We start from the raw sequence: 12,521 nt of genomic DNA, 5'->3' as shown, positions 1-12,521 counted from the left end.
ATATTCCTTAAACCAGCTGTTTATAATAGAAAATATGATTTGAACCTAAGGCGGCATGAAAAGAAATCATATACATATATTTAATGCCATTGTAATTTAATGATTGCACAACATGGTATGAGTTTAAAGTGTTTTTTTCTCAAACGTACCCTAACACCGTTTAAGTAGAATTCAACACTTAGATATGAAACGAATGTAATAAATAATTTATTAACAACCACATAATTTATGTGTTTTATTGTGGTACAGGTGATATTTATAGTGACCATTTATTATACTGATTAAATATTAAGTTCACTGCATATTTTTAATTGTTAAAGGTACTTAAGACATACACACAGCTTATCGAAAAATCACGGCCGTGCTCCGAAATAAAATAGCCTTTAACAAGGAAGATTGAGTTTCATTTTCGATGAAAATGAATAAAAGTCTTCCTTATATGATTACTAAATTGAATCACGTTGGATTCTTATGTAATTGTACTTTATAGTTAAAACAAGTTTGCGACTGTAAAATGAGGGAAAGGACCAATTAAAAGTGAGACACTGATAAACTTCCATTCAGGCCAATAGGTTTCGATAAAATTGTCGTCGCCTTTTCGCTATTTCAGAATAGTCGTTTGCGTATAACCGGTGGTTATATTGTAATAATAATATAACCAAAATACTAAACGAATAAAAGGATTAAAATAATGAAAATTAGTTTTATTTAGTAGTTTTATTTACTGAAAAGAGCAACTTTCTCAAGCCCTCTAATACTTTCATAATCAGTATTCAATTAAACACATAAAATATTAGGATCACTATGGTTCAAATAAAACTCAGAAAATATGACAAAAAGTGAAATGAAGTACCAGCGTTTTATTTTGAACATATACAAGGATTTACTTTCTGGTAAAATAAACATCACATGATCATAGAAAAAAAAATATCAGAAATTCATTACACTGTCAAAATTTGTGATTGAATGATGTGAAACGTAACTCATATATCTCCATAATTGCACTGATTAAAGGCAAATGATACTCCAGAAACTTTTGTAGGCATAATTTGCCTGTAAAGTAAAATCTGTAATTAATTAAATTACTATATTCATATTTGAATAAAATACTGAAACAGATATTCAACATAGTAATCAAGGTACTGCGACTTTATGACCGCTCATTATAATTTTGGTGATTCCTCGTTTGGTATGCAGTTGATATTATTCTGTGATATTCTATATTGACTATTAAACAGCTTTATTGAACAAACTTGAAAAGTACTACCATGAAGTGTATCATAAAGAAGATATGATATGATATCATTACGAACAAAATTTAGCATCACTACATGCTTTACAAATTTACACTCTGAAATTAATTGACACCAAAATATTTAGAATTTAAACAGAAATTCATGCTGAAACTTCAAGAAATGTCATTTTAGCGTGATTTGAGTGCATAAGATCATTTTAATATTTTTCTCATTATTTTGCCTAAATATCCCTTTAAAGCGACCCATCCTTTTAGTATTTGTTTTCATATTTTGTTGTTTCTATCAAATGATTTAGAACAACTGTTGAACGTTGTTAGTTGATGTTTGAAGAATAATAAAGCTCATTAAATAATTATTCTTTTGCCGGCTTTGTATGTGTCATTTTCAAATATTTTGTGACAAAAGTAATAATTCAGTACTAGTCTAATTATTCACCTTCGTTCAATACAAGGCTAAAAACTGGTCGTATTTGAAACCATAAACTGCTTAAAAAGTAATTTTCCTAACATAGGATTTCTTACTATAAATTCGACAGGTTTTTGAAAATATTTTAAATATTGAATAAGTAGAAAGGATATAAACAATTTATCCTAGTAGACTGAAGAAAGATAAAGAGCCGTCAATTAGTCAAATAAAAGACCCATAAAACGAAAAGTGAATAGAGCAAAATTTTATGTCTGATAGAAGTAGAGGCTTAATAGAGTTAATGCAAAATTGTCGTGTTAATAAATGTTTCAAGTGTAAGCCTTTCATAATTTAAGATAGAAAAAATAACAACTTAATGATTAATTATAGTAGAAAAGAGGATGATCTATACAGCAAGTAAACCGGGGTAGTAGTAGAGTGAAACATACTTAATCGTTTACAATCTCAAATATGCATTTAAACTGCCTGAAATATGATGACTTTAATGTCTTTACTTAAGTTTGTGTCGTTATTAATTAATATGTGGATAATTACATTACAGTAAGCTGTAAGAGTTTGTTAGAGGCTTTTTATGATCATACAAAGAAATGATTGTAAGCTTCTGGAAGTCCCCATTGGCGAAATATATTTTTCAGTACAGAACAGATGGTGTTTAAGAGAGCCGCATTCAGTTCGTAGACGTGCTTGGTATATTTGCCATTTTCTTATCCTAATTTAAAAAAAAGTTTGGACTATATTTATTATTTCTTTCAAAAGGCGAATTTTTAGATTGTTCCATTCTTTGAAAACAGAAGGAAGAAAATCCTGTTTTTGTAGGGTAAGTTACGCTACCGAAATCAACTTGATTTCGGTAAAGTTACCGAAATCAACTTTTCATTACCGAAATTAACTCGTAAAAACCAAACTAGTTAAAATATTGCTATTATTTCTTCATTATTTGATGAAAAATAATGAAATAGACTTTCAGTTAAAAAATCTTTTAAAAATATTTTATTTTAATGATGTTATTAACAAAAATGTAATTATTGAGTTACTTCCCTTTGTTCTAAACAACCCGTTATATGTGTTTAGCATTACCGAAATCAGCTGTGAAGTTTAAATTATGTATATAATTAGTAGATAATAGATTAGATAACTCTAGTAGAGCTCTATTTTATAGATATATTTCTGTTTTTAAGTTTAAACCATATCTAAATATTATCAATGTTGAACGGTTTTGTAAAGATCTCACTAGGTTAAGAGTATCATCTCATAGATTGCAAATAGAATCAGGTGAGTTAAAGATATTTATAAATTTTGTACATGTTTATGTTAATATCCATCTTCAATCAGAAGTTTATGATTTTCTATTAATATGTTTAAATTTTAGTCATTTATTGAAATGTTTATTACAACATAAACAGATGGTTCATAATAATCTTTTATCTTTAACATACATTGTATGCCAGCTGTACCTCCTGTCTTAATTACTTCACACCTTACTTAATACAGTAATACAAAACATGTCAAATTGTACAAGTTACAACATTTCATAATTGAAATTTGTCAGTATAAAGTGTTCCATTATTTCCATCATATAAATATATACCAGTCATTCCATAAATTTATGATGTTTACAGATATGAAATTTAAAATGATTTTAAATCAATCAACATAAAATCATGACTTTACACTTTTTCAATAGTAGAATATGTAGTTAAGTATCCGGGACATCAAAAATCGCATACATTTTTGGAACAAATTGATATGCAATTCAGTAATAATAATATCAATGCATCTTGTCTCATATACCGAAATGTTTTCTACGGAAACGTATCGCGATCACCCCTATATGTTAGTTAAAACAGATCTTTTGACAATTTATTTAATATAAAATTATATTTTTACCAGCTTACTAGATCTGAAATATTTATACTATAAAACTATATAAAAAGTCTTTTGATACATATTATATAGGGATGGTTGCTATACGTCATTTTATATTAAACTGTAATGTACTTTTTGTCTTAATGGAGACAATCAGCTTTAATTTCATGTAAAATAATTATGTCTACTTTAAAGTTTCCATGCGCCAATGTTGCGTTGAACGAGTATGTTATGTCAACACCTCCATTGTCCGAGCACGTGTATGCTTGATCCTTATTAGTAAAGGTGTTATGATGAATGGCTACCGCTTCGCCTTTTTATTTTAATCAAATCATAATCATTGGATTTAAATTAAATACTGTGATAATTTCCAATCAACTATTTCTGAAATTCATGCAAATTATTCAGGGGTTGTTCTCATCTTTGAAATGAAATCTGATTTGATTTCGGTAATGCAACACTTTAATAACAAGGGAAGTAATCATGATATAATATACATATCCGTCTATAACATCATCATTTTTTATAATTAAATATTATTTTCCTTTGTTTAGGGTTCAGTTTGAATGACTTTATATTAATTAATTAAACAAGATCTATTTAAATGTTTATTTTAACTTTTACAAGCCGATTTCGGTATGGTAACATATACCCGTAGTTAGGTTCGTGACAAATCAGGGAAGTAATCTTGATATTTAGTTATTTGTTTCTAATTTCATTATAAATAATTATTTCGAACTGATTTTTGCATGAAAGTCAAACTAAAACTATTGTAATAGATTATAATGAAAAAAATATAATAGAACGCTTAATTATGATTTTATAAGTCGATTTCGGCATTGTAACATATATTTCGGTTCGTGACAAATCAGGGAATAATCTTGATATTTAGTTATTTGTTTCTAATTTCATTATTGATAATTATTTCGAACTGATTTTTTGCATGAAAGTCAAACTTAACCTATTGTAATATATTATAATGAAATGCTTAATTATGATTTAATAAGTTGATTTCGGTAATGAAAAGTTGATTTCGGTAACTTTACCGAAATCAAGTTGATTTCGGTATCGTAACGTACCGGTTTTTGTATGCATGTTTTGATTATCGATCAAATTTTGTAAAGTATAACGTGTGGTTTCACCTACAAAAGGATGGACAAAGGTATCCCTGGATACCGGCTGCTATTAACTTGAGAAAGTGGTCCTTAACCCACACATTATCGAAGGCCTTGCTGGTGTCGAAAAAGACAATTCGTATTTAACGGCTTTTATCAAGAGCCTTACCGAAAGATTTGTAAAGAAATGATTGTTGATTTACAGTTAAGTCGTCACGTTTGAAGCAAAATTTAGAGAAAGAGATTTAAATTTATGGTCATGAAGAAAGTTAAAAATATAATTGAAAATAAAGCTTTAAAATTGTTTTCTATACACAGCAATGGAGAGATATGAGACAATTGATTTTGAGTAACAATGTATCACATCTCTAAAGAAATGGGCAATTTTTGACATCTTTCAAAGTTTGAGTATTCTTACAAGAATGGTGTGAATGATTAAAAAGAGCACAGAGTAGAGATAAGATAACTGACGTCGATCGTTTCATCAGACCCATAAGCTATATTGGTATTAAAAGTGTTGAGAGCATCTTCAACATTTTGAGTTGTAATACTTATGGATGTGAGAGTGTTCTAAAACTACTAGTAGAAATCGTCAGGAACTTCTTTATAAGGACTGATTGAAGAAATGGTTGTTCAACAAGTCACATTTTAATTTGTTGTTATATGTAAATCGTTGAGTGACATGATGAGACAATGCCGGAATCGTTCCTTTTTCAGTCGGTGACATGTATGATTTCCTCATATTGTACTTATGTACCTGAGAAAATAAAGAGTATGTTCTGTTCTGTTAATGAATCTCCACCAGTCACCCTTTGATGCGCTGTCTGATGTAAAGAGTCTGCAAGTTTCTGATTGTGGTTATTTTTGGCCATGTGAATACGTGAGACGATTATATTATGTAATTGTTTGACGTCATTTTCGTATTTCAGAACATGTACGAGCTAACAAACTAGCACGTTCATGTAAACAGGAATCTGACGATATTAGATCTGATAGGTCCAGAGACAAAGACGACATTTTAGAAAATTTTTGATGATTGGTCAGTTTGGGTAGTGGGGGTATATCTACAAATAGATTAATAACACTATACAGCCATTGAATGCACACCATTTTAGTGAGATTAGGGATGAATAAATGAGTAAAGACTACATTTTGAATATAACACACATAGCGTGGTAAGAGTTTGTCTGTAATGTAAATGTTGTCTTCAACTTAATTCCATATATGATACGGCAGCGAGTATATTAGAATAATGTTTGGACAGCAAGCATATTCAGTAAGAGGGAGAATTTTCATGTACATACATCATGACATCATGCATAGGTGTTTTGTCATTATAAAATTGATGTTCGGAACAACAAAAACCGCGCTGTCAATATCATGCATCCGAAGAAATATATTATTAGCATTGAGAGCATTATCTTTACAATGTTCCGAACATATGTATATGGAGGAAAAAAACAGTGAACATGAAGGGAAAAAGCCAATATTTATGTAAAGAAAGTATGATGTAAGAAAATGACAATTGAAAGAGAAACTTAAATAATATAAACGAACCAAAAGGAGCACTGAAAATCATAAGTTAACAAAAAAGTGTGCATACTATACACATAGATTCGTGGTTGTATATGAATATCATGTAAGTTCATGGTAACTATGTCTATATTACATCATAATAAACTATTATACTAATGATTTAAAATATCAGTTTCACTAATTTAGCTATTCACAGACTTTAATCACAATTATTGAACAAATATTGTAGTACATGTACAATGGTTTGTAAACGTAGATATGTTTGAATCATAAACATAAAAAGGCATTGTAAATTTTTCAATATGCAAATAAATATTTCTATCAATATCATCCCTAAAATAAAATAAGAATTAAAGTGACAATTTGCAAAAGGTAATCTATCTATTTATATTGTTTCAAAGAAATCAAACCCTGAAAAGAGTCACAAAGAATTCAATTTGTCAAATCAAATTTAATTATCCAATAAGTATATCATCTGTTCATAAGTGAATATAAGCTTAACTTTTAAATTTATTGATTCGACATCAAATATATGACAGGTATATTGATTATCTATTGATGGAGTTATCTCAATTCTTTTCCATTTTGCATATATCTTTAACAAACAGGAGTTCCTAAACAACTTCGCTGATAATTAATAAAATTATGAACATTATGACTCAGAAACGAATAAAAATCTGGAAACAAAGTGTGCCCTTCCTTTTAAAAAGACAAACATGAGTTGTTCAATATTTAGGTAATAGTAAAATAACATATTGAATATCTGCTACCTGAAAAAGGGGCTATATATGAAATTATTTCTCATCAAAGTAGCAATATATAAAAAGGTCGTATTTTGACTTTCATACAAAATACTATATCACTATATCAGGACTGTATGCAGCTTATACGTATTTTTGATAAAACTGGAAATCAAAAGAAAAAGCTTTTGAAAAAGTAAAAAAAAATATTCTTGGGCATAATCGGTATTTAAAGTCTTACATTTTAAAAAAAAATGTATTTTTGTTGTTGTAAAAAATGTGTTCAAAACACCTGCTCATGCTAATATTAAATAAAGTTATCTATCGATTTAGACTAATAATTCTTATTAGAACATGCTTTTCAGTTGAGTTCTCTTTTAAAAGTATAGTGCTCTTAATTTGCAAATTCTAATATCCCTATTCTCGAGTCAAATTTTATAACATTTAAAAAAATGTCTGCAGAGAGCTTAATTTGTAACTTCGGTGTAACAAGGTTAAAACTTCGAACTGAAATTTAAAATTAGCACCATGTTTAAAATTGAATCGGCTCTTGGTTAACATATCATCTCTCAAAGTGTGTCACTGTGTGATTGGCTGAAAATAGGCAAATAAATAACGTTTAAATAACCTCAATATACATATAAAGTCTATATAAAGTACAATAATATACTAGGTACATGTAGATATCAAATGAAAATAATTCCTACGAAAAATGATAAATGTTTGTATTCTAAATAATTTAAAACTGATGTAAACACACTTTAGTGTACCCTTTTTACTTCGGCAACCTTCAAATAAATCATATTTAAAGCAATTACTGTCAAAAGTATGCCGTAAATGACACTTATCTCTCTACCTGAATCTAAATAAATTCAGCTTGAACTTTTTTCATATACTTTTACAAACATTTTATAAACATCACAGGCTAAGTAAAGTATCTAAGAACTATTTTAGATTGATAAGCTATTTAGATTTAAAGTACATCTTTTTCATGAGAGTTTAACATTATATTACCTATTCTGTACTTCATTGACATCGGCTGAAACATTTATTTAAAAACTATAGTTATGAGTAAGTATTTTTAATCAAAATTAGTGCATTCAAACAATTGACTCAAACATTCGAAGAATTAAAAACTATCAACACAAAATTTAGATCGTCAATCGGTATCTTGAATGATCTTCTTGTATGAAATACGGATTAATGACATAGTCTGTATAGATTTTTAAATGTTTACGCGTGAATAATTGAAAATTTCTAATTTTGAATAATATAATTATATTTTCGATTATAAATCTCGCAATTTTATAAAAAAAGTACCGTTAAGATAATCATCACTCTCCCCATCTTCTGCCTCTATCGTATATTGACATTGTTCGGAAGATTGCCTAGAATTTTTTTTCAGATAATACAATTACAATGTGGAAGCATTCTTATTTACATTCATCTGACGGTGACTTGAACAGATTAAATGAAATTCAAAATAATCTAATAATTCATATTGAGATACTCATTATTCTGATCAAGATATGTCAAACTTCAAATTTCACTAAAAATTAAAAAAAAAACAATGATGTTAAAATAATAATTAACGCATTCAATTGAAGCAAACAATTAACGATGACTTACGATGAATGTGCTGAATCATTCGAATCTGTCTCCACCGACTCTCTAGATTGATGTCGATCTTGTGTCTTTGTGCCTATTTTGTCATTCAAGAAATACATCATTTCGTAATGTTCAACGAATTCTTTAATTGAGTCGTATAATCATACTTAATCTTTCAAATTCTTGTTATTTCAAGCAATAACATTACAATTGAAGAAATAACAAAATAAAATCACCTTCTAGTGAATCATACGTCTCATTACTCTCTGTATCTGTTTTGTTATGAACTTGTTCGTTGTTTTTTCTAGAACACATTTCAATCGATAAAGATTACAAATTTAATATGAAAGCTTTCAGATTTAGATGATGTTGTTAAAGAAATAACACATATACTTATGATACAAAGCGTAAATAAAGTTTGACTTTTATTGTGTCATATATCATTTACATTGCTCGAATTCATAATAAGGCAATTTTGAACGGACTAAATCAATTAAAAATTAAACTAGAAGTCAAGTATTTATTTTTGGATAATTGATATTTTCTGCCTTAGTTGAATTAGTTTTTTTAATTGAAAACGTATGCAAATAGATAAAGCACATCTCATAGCAGAAAAAAGCACGAATATGAACAACTAAGGAACCATACGGTGAAGGTGCCGAATCATGTGATGACGCTTCATGTGACTGTCCTAGTTCAGGCTGATCTTCATTCGCTAAACCTATTTTGTCAAGCAGCAAATACATTAAACTTATAATATTTTACCACTGCTTATGATGTGTAAAACATTAGTTCAACACCCCTCGTGATTTTGATACTATAGACAAAAAAAAAATGTAATGTTTTCTCCCTCGGTTATATAGTTTACAAAGCATTTTAAAGATAAAAGAACAAAGAATTTTTATTTATATTTCAGTTCTTATAATGTTTTCTTTTCATACAATACCGAAACAATATCTCACATACACTAACGCCAATAATTTAATCCATATACAATCCATTCTAAGACGTAAGTTTTTACTGTTGAAAACTTGATAAAATAGTTTTTTTCTTATTATTTCTTTTGTGCAATTATTTCTATACATGTATCTTAGCAACAGTAGGGTGCGAAATCGAGTTAGAGAAAGGTTAGAGAAATAACATACCTTCTATTGAATCGTAAATATTTTCGTTGTCTGCGTCTGTTCTGTTTTGAAATTCTTCGTAACTATGACTAAAAATTACAAACTTAAAGAGTTTACAGATACGGAAAAAAGAGTTTCAAATTACGATCTTGTCATGAAAGCAATACAGATCAAATCAAATTCAACGAAATTGGGATTTGGTTTGACCTGAACGGTTGTCTGTACGTATAATTCTTTTCTAAAATTTATCAATGCGTAATTTTTGCAGATGGTATAAAGCTAGAGACGTTTCTTTTTCTTATAAGTTAAATGTTTAAACAAATCAAAATATATGAATACAAGACAAAGTTCATGTGAACAAACAAAACAATAAAGGATAACATACGGTGTAGGTGTAGAATCTTTCAATCGAGTCTCCTGAGTCTGTTTTATCCGAGTCTTCGATTTCTTTACTGCACCTATTTTGTTAAACAGCAACAAACACATAAACATTACACATACGTACATCGTGTTAAATAAATGCTTGAGATGTGTCGAAAACACGTATCAAAAAATGTCAGATATTAGGAAAATGATCTGGATCAAACATTCTTGCAATGTAAGAAATAACTTACCGTCTTGCGAAGCATTAACCTGTTTGTTTTCTGTTTTTGTTCCCGTTTGAATCTGTGCGTTATTGTTCCTTGAAATAATAATTTTAAATGTTCTATTAAAATTCAAAATTTACATGGCTGCAGTATTGAGATTGATACTTGTTCTAACGTAACAATACAACGATAATATTCACTTCAAATCTAATTCTAGAGTCCATTCTTTACACATCTCAAGCGTAGATTTTTTGTTTGCTTCTAAGTAAGTTATTTGTGAATAATAAATGAAATATAAAATATTCTAAAATTCATCTTGAACTTTTCACTATAGTTTCAAGTAAACCACCGTGCTAACACTTACCAGTTAAAAAATATAACTAATAAATAAATAATCTGTATATCTTTAAAATATTTATGTTAGTAAGTCGTTTATCTGATGCACAATTTTCTGTATAAATAAATAATTTTTTAGTTGTGCAAGATAATACGAAAAACTTTTATCTGACATATTTGGTGGTTATACATAAAAGATTTATGTTACCCGATAAAATATCAGATAAAAATGTTTATCTTACTTCGTATGAGTTAGTATGCATAAAAGTGATTTTTACTGTTTTACTAAATCAAATCAGGTATATTTCAGAATTCTGAATGAAATTAACATCTAAACTAAGTTAATTTGCTCTTATAATGTTTGTGCAAGGAAAATATCCGAAATATTATACAATAATTAAGTACCTGTAAATTTAACAAGTTATACAAATAGTTATAAAATACCAAAAAGCACGAATATCAAATGGATTTAAACAAAAATTATCTTGTATAATAAGTAACAACTATCTTTCATTGACAACCACCTAATATCAGATAATAGTCGAGCAAGTGTTATCAGTTTTTGATAAATAGATATTTATATTTAAATTACTTTTATTACAGAAAATATATCTTGTTAACCAGATAGGTAAGTCTAAACACCAACACTAACTTACGTTTCAGCTTATTAATGTTGTTATCAATTTAGTTCTTATTTGTTGGCAGAAATATGCCACTATAAATACATTGTGTAAGACCATAAAATAACTTACTCTATAGGACTTAAAACAATGAAGCCAGTCTCCCCAGACTGTGTTGGCTTTTGTTGACCTTGCTTCATCGGACGTATTCTGCCTAATAGCAAATTGAATCAATTTCAGACAATGCTATCGTGAAGATATACTCATGTACATAGTACCTAGTGGGTACTTATTTGTTTATTATACAATAATATATAGTGCTAACTGTGTAGAAATTACCAATATGTTGAGATATCAAATTTGAGAATAGTATATCATTGGGTTTGTAGACAAAGTATTTATAGCTTTTTATTTCAAGTAATGAAATGCAGGTAATTTTAAGTAATTTTCGATGGATAAAATGTTTAAGTGGTATCTTAACTATTGCAACATAAGTAAACGGTTATTTCAATATCTTGAATAGATGCGCCAAATTTCCAACATTATAGTTTCAGTGGTTCTTCTAATGGTATTGAATTGAAGATAATTTTGTGTACTACATTCCTTATGTTTTGTGTTGTATTTGCGTCCAATAAACAATTCAAATATTAATAGAAATCTCAATTGTCAATAGAATGACAATTTATCGTTTCTTATATATTGACCTACACAAAGCATTAAAATGTCAACACAAAATTTTAGCAAGATTAGTGATTTAAAACAATCATAAACAAACATAATGCTACCTTTTACACTTTCTTTTCTGCGTAAAAGCGCACAAGCACAGCAAACACCAAACAGAAAACCAAACACTAATACGCCCATGCCAACCAAAATAATAAATGGTAGGTCAAAATCGCCGTATCCTGAAATGATTGAATTATCTCTTCAAATCAAATATAATGTATGTATTATGTTATATACAGGTGTAATGATATAACTTATGTTATATATAGCGATGGGTCCATTTTCTTGACTAGCACTTTTTATGGTACTTTTGTGTACATTTAATGTCTAAATGGGTTTAAGAAGATCAGATTTCGTCCACCCTGCTAGAACCGACAGTGCCAGCTGCGCCTTTTGTCACCAGCATTATAGCTAGATCAACATGTTTATCCGCGCAGTCTGACCAGATCCTTTATTGTTGGCCTGTCATTTTTGTTTTGTATTTTGACATTTAAATTCCTTAATGTTTTGTTCCATTTTCAAAACTACCCAAAACAATTACACGTATTCATCAGGATCATATCATGTTTAATGCATGACTT

General features: G+C 28.5%; 1 protein-coding gene across 1 annotated transcript; it reads right to left on the bottom strand.

The window, feature by feature from the left end:
- Window positions 1-6,139: 6,139 nt before the first annotated feature.
- LOC132733262 (uncharacterized) lies at window positions 6,140-12,124 on the bottom strand. The gene is made up of 11 exons (XM_060719866.1): window positions 12,000-12,124; window positions 11,347-11,428; window positions 10,286-10,353; window positions 10,057-10,129; window positions 9,693-9,760; window positions 9,196-9,268; window positions 8,784-8,851; window positions 8,569-8,641; window positions 8,260-8,327; window positions 7,954-7,978; window positions 6,140-7,533 (listed from the first exon to the last, which is right to left on the bottom strand). The coding sequence occupies exons 1-11, from the start codon at window positions 12,076-12,078 to the stop codon at window positions 7,509-7,511; spliced, it is 702 nt and encodes a 233-aa protein (XP_060575849.1). The 5' UTR covers window positions 12,079-12,124; the 3' UTR covers window positions 6,140-7,508.
- Between the last annotated feature and the right edge of the window lie 397 nt (window positions 12,125-12,521).

The sequence above is a fragment of the Ruditapes philippinarum genome, unplaced genomic scaffold, assembly GCF_026571515.1.
Source record: "Ruditapes philippinarum isolate M1 unplaced genomic scaffold, ASM2657151v2 ctg3610_1_1_1_1, whole genome shotgun sequence".
In the NCBI taxonomy this organism is placed as follows: domain Eukaryota; kingdom Metazoa; phylum Mollusca; class Bivalvia; order Venerida; family Veneridae; genus Ruditapes; species Ruditapes philippinarum.
This window is presented reverse-complemented; position numbering and strand designations above follow the sequence as displayed.

Excerpts from the sequence above, each read along its gene's own strand:
- LOC132733262 (XM_060719866.1), bottom strand. The coding sequence starts at position 12,078 with ATGGGCGTATTAGTGTTTGGTTTTCTGTTTGGTGTTTGCTGTGCTTGT. Across the intron at positions 10,354-11,346 it reads ATTGTTTTAAGTCCTATAGA|GAACAATAACGCACAGATTC; the intron begins GTAAGTTATTTT and ends TATTATTTCAAG. Across the intron at positions 8,642-8,783 it reads GACGTATGATTCACTAGAAG|GCACAAAGACACAAGATCGA; the intron begins GTGATTTTATTT and ends ATGACAAAATAG.